Below are 22,700 nucleotides of genomic sequence, written 5' to 3'. Positions count from 1 at the left end.
CAGCTAAATGCTACAATTGCCTGGGCACCAGTGGGAATCTTTGAGCTTTTGGCCATTCTGAAGGACATAAAAGATGATCTGTTTTCTGAGCCTAGTTTTTGGTAGATGAATATGTCATGGAACAGGGGTCATATGAGGTACCAATAGACATAGCAGTGAACCTTAATATGATGCTGGGGTGAATCATGTATGGAATGCTTGGCCCATGCTTCTGTGCGGGGGTATATAAACAGGAGCATGAGAGGTAGGCTGTTCTAAAAATAGTTCATCAAATAGTAACTGACTTGCCTAAAGGACAGCTGTCCTTCCACCTACTTTACACAGAAATTGTTATATCCGTTCATGAACACGAACTTGGCCTTCTAGGAGACAGCTGTTACAATTTCTAGACTTGTAGACTAGAGACCTGGTCAAGTTCCAAGTCTCTTATTTTAGTTGGAAGCTGGACACACTGTGAATTAAGACCTGGGAGAATGTCCACTATTCAGTGGCCTAATTTGCTGCCGTGTGATTGGCTAGTAGCCTCCCGAAAGAGATCCTTGCTTCACAGCCACCGACGGCGGGCAAAACGCTACAGTGTACAAAATGGGGCTATGACTCTAGAGCATTTGCTAAATAGCTATCAAAAACAAAACAAAACAAAACAATACAAAACAAGGTAAGTCATGCTTGCAGTGCATACTCCCATGCAGCTCATACCTATCTAGCAGCTCATTATGCAATTCTAATTTCCTGGGCCAGCATAATTTGTTGACATATCAAATAAAAATATGTACCAAATGAAATTTGTGTTTTTCCTCCTTCCTGTTTCCAGTTCTCTGAATGTAACCATAATCCTACTCACTCATTCCCCATATCCATATCCTTGACAAGTTGAGTAGACATCCTTATTCTGTTTCTATTGTTTTTTCCCCACTCGGTCTCTGCTCCTATTGTCCTCAGCCTCCACTCCCTTTTGCTTGGGCCAGTGAATACCCTCCATCTTCCCTGTCTTTTCTTAGCAATCTATTCCTAATTTTGTTGCTTAACCCTTTGCACTCGCTTACTTTTTTCTCGAGCTGCTACCGATGCTAACCGTGTCGAGTCACAATCCCAGTGCAAAAGGTTAATTGCACCTCCCACCCCTAAAACCCAGTTTAGCATAATGGTTGAGTCTGAATTCTGGCTCTGACTTGTACTGTTAACATTTAGTGATCAAGGACTTAAGACTCTGGAGCCAAACCTCCTGATTTATGGTCTGCCTTTTAAGGACTTCTTTTCCAACCTGATTCTCCCTTTGTGGTCTAGCCAAATACCTTCCACCCACCATCTCTACCCCAGCTTTTAAAGGCCAGTTCACCTAACCACTTCCCTGAAATAATCTTCCTCTCCTAGGAACTGCCTAGGCATGGCTCCTATACTTCTCACTACCTGCTCTGTACAAATTAAATAAATAAAAAAAGAATTTCTCTTGGGAGAATACAAGTTTCTTGAGGGCAGGATATTAATTATATTCTTTTTTATAGCTCCAGTAAGTCATGGTGTGATTTACTGAAGATATAAAACTGTAGTTGATCAAGAAATATAGGTGAATGACATCAATTTATAGAAATAAATCCAACTCCGAGGGTCTTCCCTTTAGACTGCATGTGTCCAACATCATTTGAAACAATAGATGAAAATGGGTGAATATAATGTATGTAAATTAAATCTTTAAAAAAGCTGACTTGAAAATATTTCTGGAGGTTCCCACAAGGTTTTTGTGTATGTGGATTACATATATCGATATTTAGCATATTAGAAATTGTAACAGGAAAATTTAAAATAGTTCTTTATTCATTTAAAAAATAATAAATGCACTAAATGTTAACATTAACAATGTTAAATAAATTCACTATTTATGTCTTATTCATCTGCTCATTCTCCTTGGCCTGGCACAGCTCCCAGCACGGAGAAGATGATGGACCCTTATTAGGAGAATGAGCTCAGGCCCCGCGGAAACAGCCGGAACCCTCTCACCCCGCCCACCCGCCGATCGCCCGCGAACGCAGTGGCTCCCGCCCCTCGGCCCCGCCCCTCCAGACCCTCGGCCCCGCCCCTCCGCGCCCGGACGCGGGTGCCAGGGCGCACGCGCAGGGCTCCCGGAGGCCGCGCTGAAGAGCGCGCTCGAGGCTGCCCCGCCCCCAGCTCTTACCGCGTGAGCCGGGAACCCGTCACCCCGGCTGCTTGGGTCGCCGCGGTAGGTCGTCGTCATGGCCTCTTCGTGGGATGAGCTGACCATTTCCTTTTCTCGCATGTCTATGTTCCCCTTTTTTGACATCGCCCACTACCTGGTATCCGTGATGGCGCTGAAGCGTCAGCCGGGTGAGTGCGGGGCGCCGCGGACCGGCCCCCTCAGGTGAGGACGGCCGAGCCGCCTCTAAGCTAGAGAGCCCTCTGGTCGAGCTGGAGGGGGGCCAGGGGCCGGCTCCACCGACCCCTCCGGTCCAGGCGGGGAAACTGAGGCCGGAGGAGCGGGCTGGGGTCCGCAGCCCGGGAAGGGCTCCCGGCACTGGTGCCTGGGATGGGATGGGGGGCATCAGTTCCGGGAGCTGAACCCGGGACCCTTCAGTCACCGCTTCCTTGCAAAGTGTTTACAAGTCACCTGGGGATACAGCTCCGGAGAGCGAGTCTGACTTAGCTGCGTGGAGTAAGGATAGTTTCGGATCGCTTTCCTTTTAGGAAAGTGTATAAACACTTCAACCAAAAGCTCAAGTTGGGCACACCAGTCAGGCATGCCTCGTTTTACGGCGCTTTGCTTCCCTGGGCTTCACGATGGGGCGTGTTTTGTTTTGTTTTACAAATTGAAGGCAGGTCCCCCCCCACCCCCTCCCCAACAAAAGCATTACCGTTAGCTTTATTGCTTTACTTGCCTTATTGCGGTGGAGGTCTGGAACTTGGGCTTGGGTCTTGAGGATTATGCTGTACCTCTTTTTTAAAAAAAATATGTTTTATTGATTTTTTACAGAGAGGAAGGGAGAGGGATAGAGAGTTGGAAACATCCATCAGCTGCCTCCTGCACACCTCCTACTGGGGATGTGCCCTTGACCGGAATCGAACCTGGGACCCTTCATTCCGCAGGCGGACGCTCTAGCCGCTGAGCCAAACCAGCTAGGGCGGTGCTGTACCTCTTATAGACTACTGGTTTTTAAAACTCTTGTACCTCACACATATTTCTCATTTACACTGAAGTTTATAGCCCAGTCTAAATCATTGTTTGGTAGGAATTTTGACCTGTTAAAGGGGAATCTTATTGTATTAAGGACAGATAATCTGCATAAGATATTGCTTCCTTGATTTGAAAAGAAGTACGTTTTCTCATGCCATATTCAGTAGTTGGTATTGTGTAGGCTAAATCAGAGATTCTCAAAGTGTGGTCCAGGAACCCCAGGGGTTCCTCACACTTGCAGGTCAAAATTATTTTCGTAATATGCAGATGTTGTCTTTTTCACACTCATTTTCTCACAAGTGTACAGTGGAGTTTTCCAGAGGCTACATAACCAGTGGTACTCTAACGTTGAATGCAGAAGCAGATACACCACTCCAGCTGTTATCTACTTGAAGCTAGACCTTAAAGAGATTGGTAAAATATAAAAGTGTGACTTTTCTCTCTAAATGGTTTTTACTTTGGAAAATAGCTATTTTTCATGAAAAAATACAGTATTTATGTTAACATTTAGTGAGTTTATTATTTTTAAAATGAATACATAAAGAACTATTTTAAATTATTTTATTATAATTTCTAATATTCTAAATTTTGATACATGATACCCACATAAGCCAAATATCTTTGAGGTTTTGAATAATTTTTTTTTCTTTTTAAGGGTAAAATTTTTATTTTTAAGGAATTTCATGCTGCACCTTTTCAGTGAGTCGTATAAGAAAGCAAAAATGTGCCTGGCTGGCATGGCTCAGTGGTTGAGCATCGACCTATGAACCAGGTCACAATTCAGATTCTCAGTCAGGGCACATGCCAGGTTGCTGACTCCACCCCCATTAGCGGGTGTGCAGGAGGCAGCAGATCAATGATTCTCTCTCACTAATATTTCTGTCTCTCTCTCCCTCTCCTTTCCTCTTTAAAATCAATAGAACTATATTTAAAAAAAAGAAAGCAAAAATGTTATCCTCCCCTTATCCTAGAAATAAATAAGAAGGGCATAAAATTTCTTTTTAAATCACATTGGGAGTTTAGCACTAGCATCCAAAATGAACAGAAAAGGGGAAAAAAAGCATTTACTATATATTTCAGATTTCTTTGGTTGGGGTTCTCTCCATATGGTATTAATATTTCTTCTTTCAAATCAGATTACTGAAACAGTAAAAACCATGAAAAAAATATAAACCTAGTGGTTGCTGAAACTGGGGAGGCTGCTTTTTTGTCTTCTTTGCAGGCATTCCCAGAAAAATAGCTGGAAACATTGGCTGACATTCTCCCTTTTGTGTTAGTTTCGTAAACAATAATCATAAACATTCTAATGTCCACATCTTGGTTTTTAGTCTTCCTCTTTTTTCTTCTTCTTTTTTTTTTTTTTTTGCCTATTCTTGCACAAATCTCCGTGCATCGGGCTAGTCTTCCTCTTTATTGCTTGTATATTTCTTTGGTGTTGGTAAGGTCATGGTCTGCTTTTTGTTTTACTGTTTGAACGGTCATTACTTCTGTAGGTCACTTGCTGATGGTGAAGGTTTCTGGGGGGCCTGGTGTTACGAAGCACTGCTCTGCTAGGTGGCTGGAGCAGGGTTCTCAGATGGCACTTCACCTGCCTTGGTCTCTTTGCCATCTGGTGAGGGAGCGTTAGTAGGATAGTTGTATGGGCGCCAGTATCCTCGGAGAGAAGATGGCTGGTTTGGACCATTAGCCACTTGTTGATTCTCTGTATCTTCAGCCTCTCCCACAGCTGGGGCAGGTCATGGGTGAGGAGGTCCCTTACGTTACCTTGGACAGTAAGTTGGATTTCGATGAACAGGTCCCTGAAGTTGAGCTCCCTCTGGGACACACCATCTTTCATCTCTCCACTAGCATCACATCCAAGGAGATATGGTGGTTCCCCCTTTTCTTTTCCCATGTGACTTGTGCTTCTTAAGCAGATATCAAGGTATTTAATGAATTTGTTTGTGTTTTTATTTCTTTTTGATTTGCATTCTGTTGGGATGGGGAAAGACCCATGAGCGATGGTCAGAGGTCTGTTCCACGTGGTAAGGCAGGAGCCACCACCGGTACTGAGGGCGGGTACTGAGGGCCGGTACTGAGGGCCCAGAGCTATACTGGGGGCCGGTACTGAGGGCCCAGAGCTATACTGGGGGCGGAGTGGCTGACTTGGGGCCCTAGAGAACTGCCAGTCAGTGGCAGGGGCGGTCAGACCCTTCACTGCTGCCGCAAGAATTTTTTCTAAGTCAGGCTTTTTCAAGGGTTAACTTACATTATATTCACCCTTTTAAATGTAAAGTTCTACCATTTTGGAAAGGCAGCAGCATAGTTTTGCAATCTTTATGAATCCCCATATAAAAACATACAGAAAAGTGCAAAAACCATAAATGCACAGCTCAATGAATTTTCACAGTGACTGTCTATGTAATCAACATCTATAAAAATAGAACATTCATAATGCCCCCCAAACCCTCTTTGTTATATGATGCTTTAAAAGGATTCTGCCCAGTGTGGGGTAGGAAAGGATGTCTCAGAAATGACAACCCACAATTTACTTCTGTGTGTTTAGAGAATCTTTTTTAAATTTTTATTATTTATTTTTTATTAAGGTATTATATTTGTACATATCTTACCATTGCGCCCCCCCCCCCCCATAGAGAATCTTAATTAGATTGTCTTTCATGTTTTAATTGAAAGGAAAGTTAGAATATTTTAGCGACCTGACAGAAAAATATTGGTCAGGGAGTGTAGTGTGGTAGAAAGAGCTCATAAAGTCTGGAGACCAGTATTTAGTTCAAACGCTGACTGGGTAGCTTGAGATATTTATTTGTGCAGTGAGTGAGCTGAACTAGAACATCAGCTGGGCAGTATCCCCTTCTCAGGAGCCTCAGTTTTGACTCTATAAAGAGCTCTCCTCTAAGGTTCTAACTTTTGTTGGCGCGCAGGAGAGTTGACATAGAGCTGAAGCAAGACTGTGATAGTGTACTCTTAATCTTGCCAGGTAAAAGCAAAGTGTTTCTGGGATTCTTTGCAAATTAATATGGAGAAAAAAGCATTTGCTTACCAGGTTACAGGGGTTATTTTGTTTTGTTCCAGTAACAATATGGCATCTGGAATACCGGCTGCAATTGGAGTCACTACCTGTCTACATTTATGATTATGATAATCACAGTCCTTCTCCAAATTCATCCGTCTTCTCTATAGACCAAACAGGCAAGTTGAATGGCACATGATAGCTATCATCATCTTTTCATTTTTCATGTTTTTGGTTATGGCACCCATCTTTGTGATATTGCTTTTTGAAAGTATCTCTAAGGATTTCTACTTGACCATTCTTACCCTAATGATCTTTGAATCTGAGGATCAATTTAGGTATTGTGCCAGTTGCCAAATATATCTATTCTTGTTATATATTAAGGAACTAGGGAAATAACCACAGGTGGGTGGGTGGTGGTTTTATTTGGCCCACTATGACTCAAACCTGATCCCAAACTCCTGGAATCTACTGTGTCATAGACAATCTCTAAGCATTTGTTGCCTACATGACTATTTTTTAAAAATATATTTTTATTGATTTCAGAGAGGAAGGGAGAGGGGAAAGAGAGATAGAAATATCATTGATGAGAGAGAATCATTGATCGGCTGCCTCCTGCACAAGCCCCATTGGGGGTCGAGCCTGCAACCAGGGCATGTGCCCTTGATTGGAATCGAACCCAGGACCCTTCTGTCTGCAGGCCGACACTCTATCCATTGAGCCAAACCAGCTAGGGCCTACATGACTATTTTTAGTAATTTTGATGAAAAGCATACTTTAGGCATATGAGGTAGATTATGTTGTTAATTTTTCTCTTTTTAAGGAGATAAATCTATAGGCAAAGACTAGGGCAAAAGTTCACTAATATACAATTTAAAAATACTTAACACCTGGAGTTGAGGCTTTAAGAAAGCTAGAACTGCTTCTTTCTGGAAGTCATCAGTCACCAGCAAGCTAAATGTTAACTGTTTGGAAAATAGCTACAGTGCAATTAGTTCTTTAAAATAGGCACACACTGTGGAACTAAAATAGATTGAGTACATAAAATAAAAATGCCATGTATGCAATGTACCGAAAAATATTTTTCCAAGCTTTGTTATAATTAAGTCAATGAAACATTTTCATACATAGTCTAATGATTCATTTTGGGCAGAGCCTGAGATTATTTTGTAGATTTTAAGTGAATTTATGGGAATAGAATGTGACTTTATTATTTTAGCTTTCATTTCATAATGAAAATATTTTTTAAATCATTTTTTATTTTTCAATTGCAGTTGACATACAATATTATATTAGTTTCAGGTATGCACCCCAGTGATTAGACATTAAATAACTTAATAAGTGATCATCCCAATAAATCTACCCATCTGATACCATATATAGTTAGAATATTGATTATATTCCCTATGCTGTATTTTTATATTTATATCCCATGACTATTCTGTTACTACCAATTTGTACATGTTAATCCCTTCAGTTTTTACACCCAATCCCCAAATCTCCATTCCATCTGGCAGCCATCAAAATGTTCTCTGTATATATGAGTCTGTTTCTGTACTGTTTTGTTTGTCTGTCTTTTTTTAAGATTCAACTGTTGATATGTATTTATTGCCATTTTATTGCTCATATTTTTGCTCTTTTTCTTTCTTCTTTTTAAATAAGACCCTTTAATATTTCATGTAATACTGGTTTGGTGATGAACTCCTTTAGCTTTTACTTCTCTGGGAAGTTCTTTATATGTCCTTTGATTCTAAATGATACCGTTGCTGGGTAGAGTAATCTTAATTATAGGTCCTTGCTTTTCATAACTTTGAATATTTCTTGCCAATCCCTTCTGGCCTGCAAAGTTTCTGTTGAGAAATCAGCTGACGTTCTTATGGCCCTTGTAGGTAATTGACTAATTTTCTTTTGCTGCTTTTAAGATTCTTTCTTTGTCTTTAACCTTTTACATTTTAATTATGATGTGTCTTAGTGTTGGCCTCTTTGGGTTCATCTTGGTTGGGACTCTGTGCTTCCTGGATTTCTATGTCTATTTCCTTCACCGAGTTAGGGAAGTTTTCTGTCATTTTTTTCAAATTGGTTTTAAACTTCTTCCTCTCTTTCTTCTCCTTCTGGCACCCCATGATGCAAATGTTGGTACACTTGAAGTTGTCCCGGAGGCTCCTTACACTATTTTCATGTTTTTGGATTCATTTTTCTTTTTGCTGTTCTGATTGGGTGTTTTTTGTTTCCTTGTATTCCAAATTGCTAATTTGATTCTCAGCTTCATCCATTCTACTGTTTATTCCCTGTAAATCATTCTTCACTTCAGTTAGTGTATTCTTCATTTCTGACTGGTTCTTTTATATGGTTTCCATGTCCTTTTTTATGCTGTTGAACTTCTTTCCAAGTTCATCTACTTTTCCCCTAAGTTCATTGAGCATCCTTATAACCACTGTTTTGAACTCTGCATTTAGTAGATTGCTTGTCTCCATTTTTTTCTCCTGGAGATTTGTTCTGTTCTTTCATTTGGTACATGTTTATTTTTCTCCTCCTTTTGACAGCTTCCTTATGTTTGTTTCTATGTATCAAGTAGAGCTTCTGTGTCTCCTGGACTTGATAGAGTGGCCTAATATAGTAGGTGTCCTATAGGGTCCATTGGGACTGGCTCCCCGTTTACCCCATCTAGGCATTCCAGGTGCGCCCTCTTGTGTAGGCTGTGTACACCCTCCTGTTGCAGTTGGAGCCTTGATTGCTGTTGGCACATCAATGGGAGGGATTTACCCCCAGATCGATTGGCCACAAGGACTGGCTGCCACCACTGTGGAGGATCAGTTGTGCTGGTGCCCACCCCACAGAGCAGGACTTACTTCAGCAGTGCCTGCTAAGTCCACCTCTTGAGTGTGTTTCTTGTGGATGTGGTTGAGTAGTGCCTTGACAAGAAGCTGTCCACTGGGTATGCTGGCTCTGGGGCCTCCCAGGTGGTATAGGTCAAGGTCAGCTACTGCCTGTGTTTACCTAGGGCCTACCTGGTATAAGCTACAAAGTGGTCTGCAGATGGTTGCTATTTGTTCTGGGCTTGGAGGTGCCCAGGCGAGGTCAATCTGTGAACAAAGGTTGGCTGCCTGTAGTGCCAGGCCTATAGCCAATTAGCGAGGGGTATGAGCATGCCAAGGCCAAGTGCTACTTGTTTGAGAGATTTCAGGGAAGTCTGAAGCATGAGCCAAGATATGCCTTTTGTATGGAAAAGCCACTGAAAAACAGCTTGGGTGAGCCCCCAAGTTAGGTGGGATGGGGACTCAGGAAATCAACAGGGCAGGGTGAACAGTGTTAGCCAGGTTGATGGAGACTCAGATATGGCACCCTCCTGCCGTCTCTGTTGGGGAAGGGTTCATAAAAGGAACAATGGCCTCTGTTAGCACTTCTGTCTGGGAGAAAGCTGCCTCTCCAGCTCTTGCCTTGATGGCAGATACTTTAGTTCTTCCCTCTGTGTCCCTGGTGTCTTTCAAGCTGCTGCCCCCATGCTAGAACTCAGAGGGAGTAGATCCGAATTAGTCTATTTAAGAGGAACTGCCTGGGACTCTCACAGCCCTCCCTGTCACTCAGCCACAATCCCCGCTGTTTTTTACAGCCAGAAGTTATAGAGACTTATCTTCCTGGCACTGGAACACTGGCCTGGGGTGCCTGGTGTGGGGCTGGGACCCCTTGCTCCTCAGGGGGCATCTTGGAGTAGAGATAATCCTCCCAATTTTTATCTACCACATATGGATAGCCCATTTCTCTCTCTGACCCTCATACTAGTCTCAGTGTATCTTCTTCAATATACCCTTAGTTGTAGGACTTCTGTTCATCCAGATTTCAGGTGGTTCTCAATGGTGGTGGTTCTGTAGTTTAGTTGTATTTTTTATGTGGTTGTGGGAGGATGGGAGTACCACATTTATCTATGCTGCCATTTTGACCGAAAGCCTCTCATAATGAATATATTTTGATGTTAAAGTTCATAGGTGATTATATGTATGTACTTTAAACATCTTATACTTTGAATTAGATTCATATGCCAATGTGACAAATTTTGCTGAGAGTTTTGGGGAAAATAATTCTATTGAATTATTATCACAAATATTTACATTCCAGATAGGACAGAATTTTCCCTTTTATTTTTATTTATTAATACAAATTTTTTTGAATCTTCACCTGAGGTTATGTTTTTATTGATTTTTAGAGAGAGAGGAAGAGAGAAAGAAAGAGAGGGAGAGGTGAGAGAAACATTGGTCAGTTGCCTCCTGTAAGTGCCATGACCATGGATCAAAGCTGCAACCTAGGTATCTGCCCTGACTAGGAATTGAACCTGCAGCCTTTTTGTATACGGGACAATGCTCCAATTAACTTATCCACTCAACCAGGGCAAGAATTTTCTCTTTTAAATGTCAGTATGTTAAAAATAAAATAATGCATTCTAATTAACATGCTTGCTCCTTAGGTAAGAAATACATATTTGTTTTAAAAATGTGAAGAAATTAAAAATACCACATAAACTATTTTTTGTTATCAAATATTTTTTGTATGCTCTAAAGATATGCAAGATGTTTCTGTTTAACTTTCTATATTTTCATACTTTAACTTCACATTAAACTAATTCTGATACCAGTACGGTATATACAAAGAAACATAGTATCCAAAGAACTTTATCATAAATTCCTCTTACTGTAAAATGTGTTACCATAGTGTGTGTACTGAAAAGAGTGTTAGAGAAATTTTTCCAGGTGACATAATTTTGAAAATTAGGACTGATGTGAGGGGAACACTCCCTTCAACTCTGTTCTTTTCTTTTTTCCCTAATAAGATCTTAGTTTCAGTGATTTAAGACTGGTTGGTGTTATGAGTACTTTTTCAGTGCCATGATGTGCCTTTCTCATCCCAGCTTTGCAATAAGAGCTCAAAAGAATTATAGCTTGGGCTCAGAGAACTGAGTAAGAAGCAGCCCAAGGGTTGCATTTTGCATACCTCTTTTTTTCTGCTGTCAATGATCAATCCATTCAGCAGATAAATCAACAGAGTCTGTGCCATGAACTAGGTAATAAATACATGTTTTTATGTATATTCACTCATCTTAAATCCTTATAAGTTATGTATTATTTCCATTTTATGAAAGTTGAAATTTGAGGTTAGAGGGCGTATAAAAAGATCACAAAACTGGTGTGCAATCATAGCAGCCTTTCTCACTGTGATACAATTAAGGGAAATTAATTGTAATATGAAATAAATAAATAAATAAATAAATAGGAAAGCAAACAAATTGATGCATTCACTACAAAGGGTAAGTGCTGGAACCAGGACTTATTTGTGGGTAATTAAGCTCTAGATGACATACTCTTAACATAAATTATGTTTTTATTGATTTTTAGAGAGAGAGGAAGAGAGAGTGATAGAGAGATAGAAGCATTGATGAAAAAGAAACATTGATTGGCCACCTCCTATACGCCACCTACTGGGGATTGAGCCTGCAACCAGGCATGTGCCTTGACTAGAAATTGAACCGTTGACCTCTTGGTTCATGGGTTGACACTCAACTACTGAGCCACACTGGCTGGGCATAGACTCCATACTATTAAGTACTCTATATTGCCTTTCAACATGAGGATTGCTCAATATGGCAGCTAGTGTCCATTGACCAGAAGATCACACTGTGCTGACTAACCAATGTTGTAATCAGTCATCACTGTATGCGGCAATACTGAACAGTGCCTAAACACATATTTAGTTAGATAACAACATACATGTATTTAGGGAAATAGTGGTATTAGCTTTAAAGACAGCATGATCATGTGTCATCAAAATAACTAAAAAATTCTTTGGTTTATTGCTACACTGGAGATTGACATCCTGTCTTTTAGTAAGTTTCTTGTAACTAATTTTTCTTCCAGATTGGAACAGGTCACCATTTCTTGAGTTGTCACCAGATGGGTATCATTAAACCTTGACATCACTTCTCTTGACAGGATGTGTACACCACAGAAAATTCACATCTGCCAACTCATGTTCATTCCCGGGCACATTTTGTTGTGTGGAATGGTGGGTTGCACTATTTAAATATTTATATCTCTTTTGTTTTGTTCTCCTGAGTACATACGAATGCATTCCCATGTTAATACAAGTAGGAAGATGTTACTGTACTGAATTTGCATATACATTTTCATAGTTACTTTGTTGTTCATTTTTGCACAAATGGGCTTCCCCCTAAGAGGTACCAATAGTTAATAGTTTGGTCGCATATTATTGCAGACCTAATTTTATGTATTACTTACATGTGTATGTACCTATAGAAATATTTGGTTTTCTGGTTCCTCCCTCCCCCATTAATGATTTCTTCCTGTACATGTTATTTATATACATATGTTTTTCTTTTTGTCATGTAAAGTTGCTACTTCTTTAGAATAGGTGCATCGTATTCCTCAGATAGGATATGACATAATGTGTTAGAATTTTGTTTAAATATACAGATAATAAATGAACATTTTATTTTAAATAATTCAAATATAATTAAATAATATAATCAAAATAAAGTTAAAGCCGCTTTGATCATCTTCCCTAATCCCAAGCTTTTCTCAAGAGATAAGAGTTAACATTTGGTTTATTGCACACCTATTCTGGGTATTCTGTGTATCTGTATGTTCCTAGAAATTAATTACAAGAAAAAAAACTGAAAAACACATTCACATGGAGACTAAATAACATGTTACTGAACAATGAATTGGAGATCAAGGAAGACATTAAAAGATACCTTGAGAGATATGAAAATGAAAACACAACCACCCAAAATCTATGGGACACAGTGAAAGCAGCCCTAAGAGGGAAATTTATAGCAATACTAGCCTACCTCAAGAGATAATAAAAATATCAAATAAACTAACCTTATAACTAAAGGAACAGGAAAAAGCCCAAAGTGAAGAGAAGGAAGGATACAATAAAGATTAGAATAGAAATAAACAAAATAGAGTCTACAAAAACAATACAAAAGATCAGTGAAACCAAGAGCTGATTCATTGAAAACATAAACAAGATTGACAAACCTTTAATCACATTCATCAAAAAAAGAGAGAGGACCCAAATAACTAAAAAAATTAATGTCAGTAACAACGGACACCAGAGAAATACAAAGGATTATAAGAAAATATGAACAACTATATGCCCACAAATTGGACAATCTGAAAGAAATGGATGAATTCCTAGTTACATACATTCTTCCAAAACTGAATCAAGAAGAAACAAAATCTGAACAGACTACAACTAATGAAACCAAAGCAGTGATCAAAAAACTCCCAGCAAACAAATGTCCTGGACTAGATGGCTTCACAGGTGAATGTTACCAAAATTTAAAGAAAAACTAACACCTATCCTTCTCTAGCTATCCAAAAAAATTCAAGAGTGGGGAAGACTTCCAAAGGTCATTTTACAAGGCCAACATTATTCTAATTCCAAAACCAGATATGGACACTACAAAGAAAAAATATAGGCCAATATCCCTGATAAACATAAATGCAAAAATCCTTAGCAAAATATTAGCAAACTGAATCCATAAATTCTTAAAAAGATCATACACCATGATCAAGTGGAATTTTTTCTGGGGATGCAAGGTTGATACAATATCCACAAATCAGTTATTGTGATGTATCACAAGCAAAATTAAGGATAATGATCATATGGCCAGTTTGCTCAGTGGTTAGAGAATTGGCTCATGGACCAAAGGGTCTTGGGTTCGATTTCTGGTCGGGGTGCATGCTGGAGTCAGCCAAACAATGTGTCTTTCTTATATTGATGTTTCTCTCTCTCCCCTCTCCTCTCCTCCCTCCCTCCACTCTGTCTGAAAAATCAATGGAAAAAAATCCTTGGGTGAGGATTAAAAAAAAAGGAAAGATCATATGGTCATATCAATAGATGCAGAAAAAGTATTTGACAAAATGCAGCACCCATCTATAATAATAAAAGCATAATATGCTAATTAGACTGGATGTCCTTCCGGATGAAGCCGTGGTGGGCGGGGGCCAAGGCAGAGGCAGCTGCCGTGGCTGTGGGGGCTGAACCCTTTGCACAGATTTCATGCATCAGGCCTCTAGTTTATGATAAAAACTCAGCAAAGTGGGACTAGAGAGGAACATACCTTAACATAATAAAGGCTATTATATAAGACAAACCCATAGTCAACATCATTCTCAGCCAGAGCTGGGGGGTGTGGAACCAAAAGTGTTTCCCTTCAGATCAAGAGCAAGACAGGGTTGTTCACTTTCACCACTCTTATTCAACACTAGATGCCCGATGCACAAAATTAGTGCAAGAATGGGTCTTCCTTCCCCCGGCTGCTGGCACTGGCTTCCCTCTAGCACCCAACACCTGGACTTGCTTCCCTCTGACCTCCGGCAGGCACCTGGGACCTGGGCTTTGCTCTGGCCCTGGCTTTGTTCAGAATGATGCTGGAAGGACATCCTGTCTAATTAGCATATTATCCTTTTATTATTATAGATAGTACTGGAAGTCCTAGCCTCAGCATTCAGAGACATTTTGTGATGATGTAAATATCTGTTCCTCATGAACTTTCACCTTTGGGTTTATTTTATTCTATTTCTAGCCTGTCGTGTTGAAAGCTTAGTTTATTTATTTAGACTTTCATTTTTTTTTAAGTACTTAAGATTATACATTTTTCTTAATATATCTTTTTGACATCTCAACTGGGAGTACTTACAGTAGGGTTGGGAATGAAAGGATATTGTAGGTGTGGATATTGTTTATGCTACTAGGAAACTGGTGGTAAGAGTCTGAACAGAGTATTTTAATGTTGCCCCAAATCACCCATGTCTTAACAAATGTTTTTAGTCTTGATTTAAAGAACAAAAGATATTCATGATGATTGTGATTGTCACACCCATGAGTAATGATACATTTTGAAAATTATGAAATTAAAAAGTTGTTATTTCTTTAGTACCACTGGTACTTTGGGAGTTATTTAATATACAACTCTCTCATACCATTTTTACTTTACCATTTCAGGAGCAGCGGCAGTGGCATGGAAGAATCCTATTTCAAGTTGGTTTACTGCTATGCTCCACTGTTTTGGTGGAGGAATTTTATCCTGTTTACTGCTTGCAGAGCCTCCATTGAGGTTTCTTGCAAACAACACTAATATATTACTGGCATCTTCAATCTGGTAAGTTGCCTTTTGGTGAAATATTAGATATTTAAAATGTTTTGTAAATTATTAGTAAATGGAATTTTTTTCTTTAAAAGTATTTTATGTTATTGAAAAGTTAATGCATATGCAAAGGAAGGAGCTCAAATAATCCCAAAGGTTTTATGTGCAAAGTGTGTTTCTTTCTTACCCTTCTCTCTTATTCTCTCCCAGAGGCAGTTACTGTTACCATTGTCTTAATGTATCTTTAGTGGAAGCATTTCAAATATGAAAGACCATCAAATATTTGGCCCCAAATAGTTTATCTTATGAACGTAACCCCTACACATGGACATACCACAGGAGAAAATCAATAATGCGACCAACTGTATGCCAAAGTCATACTCTGTTGGATTTTTGGGAGCCTTATAAGATTTAACATTGATTTGTTTTGAATTTAGTTTTGAAGTGAAGAAAATGAGTATAAATTGTTTTTGGATTCTTACAACTCAAATTCAGTGCCTTTGTGCTTGCTATCTTCTCTCTTGCTAACATTCCCCAGAAGCTTCATATTTTCTTTTTTTCAGACAGAATGAAATAGCACCTCCTCTTTCATGACTATCACATCATCCTTTATTTTTCTTCTTAGACTGATTACTACCTGACATATTATCTGTTCATTTCTTTTTATGTTGGTTTGTATCACTCCAGTAGAATAACAGCCTACCAGAGCAGGGATTTATTTTGTTAACTAGAGGCCAGATGCACAAAATTTGTGTAAGAGTAGACCTTCCTTCCCCCAGCTGCTGGCACTGGCTTCCCTCCCGGACCCGGGCTTCCCTCTGGCTGCAGGCACCCGGGACCCAGGTTTCCCTCACAGAGGAAGGCCCCACCCACCCGCCGCTGGTTGGTGGCCTGGGCCTTCCTCTGTGGGGCGATCATGGAGCCCCCCGATTGATCGCCCTGCTGGCCGGTGGCCTGGGCCTTCCTCTGTGGGGCGATCATGGGACGATGGCCGGGTCCCCGACAAATCGCATCGCACCTGCCTTGGTTGGCCTGGCACCAGTGTGTGTCATAGCATTGTCCTGGATGGTCGTCTGGATGGTTGTTCCATTGCGGCCGTTCAGTCGATTTGCATATTACACTTTTATTATATAGGATAGTGTAGCAGGTACAGTTGTATGTTCAGTAACTACATTTCTAAAGGAATGGATTTTTGTATGTTGTTAGTTAAGGGATTTCTGTATTTGAGTAGCAAGGAATTTTAGATCTTGGCTAGTTGATTGCTTCAATGAAATAAACTTGCTTTTCTAAAAATAATATTCTTTCTTGGTTTAAACTAAAAGGTATATTACACATGAAAAATAAGAAATGCATTTTTAAAATATATATTTTGTATTGATTTGAGAAAGGAAGGGAGAGGGAGAGAGAGAAAGAAACATCAATGATGAGAGAGAATCATTGATCAGTTGCCTCCTGCATGTCCCACACTGGGGATTAAGCCCACAACCTTGGGCATGTGCCCCTACCGGGAATAGAACCACGACCTCCTGGTTCATAGGTCAATGCTCAACCACTTAGCCATGCCGCTGGGCAGAAATGCATTTTTATATAGTGAATTAATAGTTTAGTGTTTAATTATTTGTTATTCTCAGATCTTTTATTATCCCCCTTAACATAAGAGAAAATTTAGACTTAGGTTTTTTAGACTTAGTCACGTGCATTTAGACTATGATTTTTTTTTTTTTTATGAGTGAGAGAGGGAGAAGCATTGATGTGAGACAGAAACATCAATAAGGTTGCCTCCTGCATGCCCTCTACTGGGGAATCAAGCCTGCAACTCGGGCATGTGCCCTGACTGGTAATTGAACCAGCAACCGTACTATAGTTTTCCATACTATATACTCTTCTTAATCCTTATTTAGTCTTAGTTTCATATCTAACTGTGTATTTAATGCTTATCACCAACCCTTATGTCTTTGTCTCTCTAGTAACTTTGGTAGTCTAAAGCTTATTCTCTAGTTGATTCATCAAGAACAGTAGTCCCTGAATTCTCACATATTCACAAGTTTTTATCTTTTGTACTTGAAAGTGAATTTTACTGGATAAAAGTCATTGGATCACATTTTCTATCTTTGAATACTTTAAATGTTACTCTGTTTTCTTGAAAAATCTGATGATCATTTAATTTTCTTTTTCTTATAAGTCACATGCTTTTTTTTTTCTAGATGCCCAAAAGATTTCCCCCTCACAGGAAAATCAAATAATATTTTAATTAAATTTATTGGGGTGACATCAGTTAATAAAATTATATATTCACCACCCCAAGTCATTTCCTTCCATTACCATTTATTCCCCCTTTCCCCTCTCCTATCTTCCCCTGCCCCCTTTCCCTCTGGTAATCATCATACTGTTGTCTGTCTATGAGTTTTTTGTGTGTTTTTTTAAATCCCTTTACTTTTTCCATCCAATCCCTTTCCCCCCTCCCCTCTGACAGCTACCAGTCTGTTCTCTGTATCTACGAGTCTGTTTCTATTTTGCTTGTTGGTTTTGTTCATTAGATCCACATGTAAATGAAATCATATGGTATTTGTCTTTCTCTGACTGGCTTATTTCCTTTAGCATAATATACTCCAGGTCATCTATGCTGTCGCAAAAGTTAAGATTCCCTCCTTTTTAATGGGTGAGTAGTATTCCATTGTGTAAATATACCACAGCTTTTTTATTCACTCACCTATTGATGAGTACTTGGGCTATTTGTATCTTTGAACTAGCAACCATACTATACTTTTCCATACTATATACGATTGTAAATAATGCTGCAGTGAACATAGGAGTGCATATATTCAAAGCCTAAAAATTTAAACAAAATATGTCTTAGCATTGTTTATTCTGGGTCGGTATTCTTAGGTGTGTGATATGTCTTTTTAGTAGCTACACATTTATTTTTTAATTGAGAAAGTTATTTTAGTATTTGTGCTCTTCCCTTTTCTTCAGGAACTCCTGTTATTGGTATATTATCCTTCCTTTGCTTTTCTTTAGTGAACCTTTTATCTTAAAATTTAAAATATTTTCCTTTTTTGTATTCTGTGTTTTGAAAACACTGTTATATTTATTTCTTTTTATTTTTCTTCCAGTTTGACCCTCATTTGTGAAATTATTTTTTTTCTTACTTCATGAGTATTTTATCTTCAGTTCTCAGTTTTTCGAATTGTGATGTATGTTGTTCTTTTATGTATTGTTACCACTTTTTTTTTCTTTTCATTTTTTTATTAAGGTATTATATGTGTACATATCTTACCATTGCCCCCTCTGTTACCACTTTCATAATGTCTTTAGCTTGCTTTAAAATAGTAGGTTGCAGTTTTGATATGTTTTATGGACATATTTTCTTGAGTGATTTCTGTAGGGATTTATTGTCTGCAGGATTTATTTATTTTTTTCTTATAATAAATTTGTATGGGATTTTACCTTGATCCTTTTCTGTTGGTCACTTTTATGGATAATTAGGTTTATTTAACTTTTAGCATGAGGTGGAATTCAGGGAAGTTGTTCTGACTTTGTAGAGCTCTGCCTCTGTTGTCTTTATCCAGTGTTCTAAAGAGGTTGGCCTGCATTCTGAGATTTCCTAGGTCTTTTCTCCTGCCCCAGTTTGGTCTGGGTCTCCTCTTTCTTCTGTTGTTCTACTCTCCTCAGTTTTGATTTTACACCAGTAGTTTCTTCTCAATGTGGGCTTGGTCTAGAATATAGTCTGGGTGGATCAGTTTTGGAAGTTCATGGTGATTAAATTGATTAAACCTCTTTTCAGACCTTTTTATTATGGACCTTTTGTCTCACGCAGTATTAGAGGTGCCAGAATCCCTCCTAGTTTCAGCTACTGTCAGTGTTTTCCTAATTGGCCTGATATGCTTTGCAGTGACTACACATTAGGTATTTTGGAGTTGTTATTAGGTTCATTAGTTGCCACCTTATTGTTTTGTTTTTCCTTTCAAACAGTGCAGACCTTGTGGGTGTTGGTGAATTGTCTCTGCATTTTGGGATTTGAAAGGGTACCTTGCCGCATAGTTTGTTTTAGGTGTTATGGATGGGATTTTGGTTTTGTTGTCTAGATGCCTTGTCTGTTTTTATGTGGAGATTTGAAGAGATCAAAATCTATGCGGCTACTGCTGCTACCATCTTCTCAGAACCCTTGCCATTAGTTTTGATGTCCCCTGTACAATAAATGCACTCTATGATGTTCGCACAACAGAATTGCCTAACGACACATTAAATGAAATCATATGGTATTTGTTCTGTTTCTCAGAACATATTCCCACTGTTAAGTGACACATGACTGTATATAGTTCTCTGGGATTGTTTTCTTCACTGAACATTATGTTACTAAGATTAATCTGTATTTTGTATGTAGCTATAGTACATTCCTTCTCACTGCTACATAATTTATTATATTAATATCTATATTTTATTTATTCTTCTGCTGGTGAGCATTTTAACAATTCTAGTTTTGTTGGTCATTACAAAACAACAACAATAGCAACCACTGATATATATTTACTATGTCCCAGACAGTTTTCTATGTGCTTTACATATATTATCTCTCATAAACCTCACAAGAAACCTTTAAGATAGATACTGTTTTATTCTCATTTAAGGCTAAGGTGAAGCAAAAAGGGTTAAATAACTTGCCCAAGGAACCAGGATTCAAAACGTAGGTTATCTAGTTCTTTCGTCTGTGCTTATGTAGTAGATTGTTTTGGATTCTGGAAATACAAGTATTATCTCTGTTCTCATAGACCCTTAATTATAAAACATGATACTTGCTTAAAGACACATTATATTTTATTATTTTTTAAGGTTTTAATGTTGAGAACATATAATCTTTGTTCATTTGATTTTAACTTGAGAGATAAAGTGATGTTTGGAATGTACTTTAAACTCTAACAAGTTAAACTAAGAGATTCTATGAATGCACTTATTGGAAAGCTCATCTTTTTTTAGTACAATAGCTGGTGGTGCTCACATCTGGAGATTAGCACCATCTACTGGCAGAGGGAAACAACTGTTGGGAGGACAGTATGCATTTTCATAGGATTTTTCCTTTTGAAATTGTTTCTGGGGGAAATAAACATGTTGTAATTTTTCTGTGTGTTGATTTTTGTATCCCTGTTTGTTTTCTTTAAACTTCAAATATCTATTATATATTGCATATTTGCATAACGGCATTTTTATGAGGAAAAATACAAAAAAATATATAGTTTTATAGGTCTGTCATTCTGCAAGTCTTTTTCAAATCATATAAGGTTATTATTTTTTTTAGAGTAATAAGAGCAGAAACAAAGGTGTCCTATTGTGCTAATACGAACTGTATTTAGTTTATAGTTCTGTTTTGGCTTGGTTCAGTGGTCGGCAAACTCATTAGTCAACAGAGCCAAATATCAACAGTACAACAATTGAAATTTCTTTTGAGAGCCAAATTTTTTAAACTTAAACTTCTTCTACCGCCACTTCTTCAAAATAGACTTGCCCAGGCCATGGTATTTTGTGGAAGAGCCACACTCAAGGGGCCAAAGAGCCGCATGTGGCTCGCGAGCCGCAGTTTGCCGACCACGGGGTTAAGTAATACTATCTTTATAGAGGTATGGAATTAATAGTAGAATGAAATCAGAGTCTCAGTGGCTAATCATGGGAAGCTTCTTTCTGCTCAACTCTTGGTATTAACCTAATTTCTATTTTAATCTTTACTTAAATTGGTTTAGCTTTCATTTATCAGTGGCTTAGCATTCTGTTTGTATCCTGTTTTAGATTAACTTCTATTACTTAGCACTATTCTTTGTCATTTTTTCCTCATCATTAATTGAAATGACTTAAAAGTGGATGAGGAAAAAAATGGATGAGAAATCAGTTGCCCTTTTGTTCCATTTCTTATTCAATATGTTCCATTTCTTCTTTTCTGATATGTTTTCTATAGGCACTTCTCAAGTTAAAAGTTTTTTAGATGTGACAATTTTAGTTAAAGGTGAAATGATCATTTTTACAAAAGGAGGGACATAATGATTGCTTAATGAGTATTGGTTGAGTGTTTCGTTAAAGAAATTTTAAAAAGCTAACTTGTGTTATGGAGCAGGAATGGTTGTTTAAGGAACCCTTAGTCAGATATGTTTACTTGTAAGTGTACTGAGCACCATAAACAATTGTTCTTTTGCCTTGTGACTACTTAACACTTGAAATAAGAACTATTTTCTGTTTTAAATGTTAGCTTATTATAGGTATACTTTAGAGATACATGATTAAATGGAATAAAGACTTATTTATTAAAAATAGCAATAATTACAAATTTTGGATTGTATGTCATAATGTTACATAGTTGAATCTAAAAGATCCAAGATTGCTCTTGTAATAGTATAGGTTTCTCATTTGTTGAAGATAGTCTCAGTGTAGAGAATGAAAGTGGTGTCATTTGTATTTTTGTTTTTGTTGTTTGTTTGAATGTTTTAGTTTAGAAACCAAATCCCCCTTTCTTAATCTGGTCTACAGTGGATACCAAAATATTATAATTTTATTTAAAAATACATTTTAAAATTGCATATTTAAGTGTAACTCATTTATCCCCCTAATATCTAACTTCTTAGAAATGTGTTTTAGATTTAAAGAGAGAGGTGTATAGAGGCTTTCAAAATATTATATGAACATGTAAAATTTTTAAAACATACCAGTTATTTTCAAAAAGATTTTTACTATCTCAGGTAGTTATTCCTTTCTCTCAAACTTTTTAATTATCAACTTATTCTTTGATTTGATATATTTTGTATTTTGCCTGAAGATTAACTGTTAATAAATGATTTAATTCAGGACTACTTTTCATTGTGCTGAGATTTAGGTGAGGGGATAACAGGATGAATTATTCCTGCCATCTGAAGTCTGTTATAATGAGAATTGCAGCCTCTATACAGGGTATAGCAAAAGGAGGTTTACAGCTGTGAGTACACAAAACACAGAGTTTATTCTTGTATTATTATTTAATAACTAGAGGCTCAGTGCACGGATTTGTGCACCGGTGGGGGTCCCTTGGCCTGGCCTGTGCCTTCTCGCAATCCGGGACCCCAGGGGGATGTCGGATAGCCAGTTTCAGCCCGATCCCCGCAGGCCTGATCCAGGCAGGAGGGAGCCCAATCCTGTGCATTGAGCATCTGTCCTCTGGTGGTCAGTGTGCGTCATAGGAACCAGTCGTTCGGTCGTTCAGTCGCTTAGGCTTATATATATATATATAGATTATTGCATTATTTTCTATATGAACAACTGTAAACCTTCATTTGCCCCACCCTGTGTATTATAAAGGAAAAATGTATTAAGAGGGACCTATGTTT

The 22,700-nt window shown here is 38.3% G+C and overlaps 1 protein-coding gene across 1 annotated transcript in view; it reads left to right on the top strand.

Annotated features, from left to right (window-relative positions):
• The first annotated feature begins 2,092 nt into the window (after positions 1–2,092).
• TMEM38B (transmembrane protein 38B) overlaps positions 2,093–22,700 on the top strand; it is a 42,504-nt gene continuing 21,896 nt past the window's right edge. The window contains exons 1-2 of the mRNA XM_079789569.1: positions 2,093–2,343; positions 15,219–15,375. Coding sequence (XP_079645695.1) covers positions 2,232–2,343; positions 15,219–15,375 — 269 coding nt within the window. The 5' untranslated portion in view covers positions 2,093–2,231. The remainder of the gene's footprint in view (positions 2,344–15,218; positions 15,376–22,700) is intronic.

The sequence above is a fragment of the Cnephaeus nilssonii genome (genome assembly GCF_951640355.1).
Source record: "Cnephaeus nilssonii genome assembly, chromosome: 14".
Lineage (NCBI taxonomy): Eukaryota > Metazoa > Chordata > Mammalia > Chiroptera > Vespertilionidae > Cnephaeus > Cnephaeus nilssonii.
The sequence above is the reverse complement of the archived record's forward strand: the minus strand, read 5'-3'. Positions and strand labels throughout refer to the sequence as shown.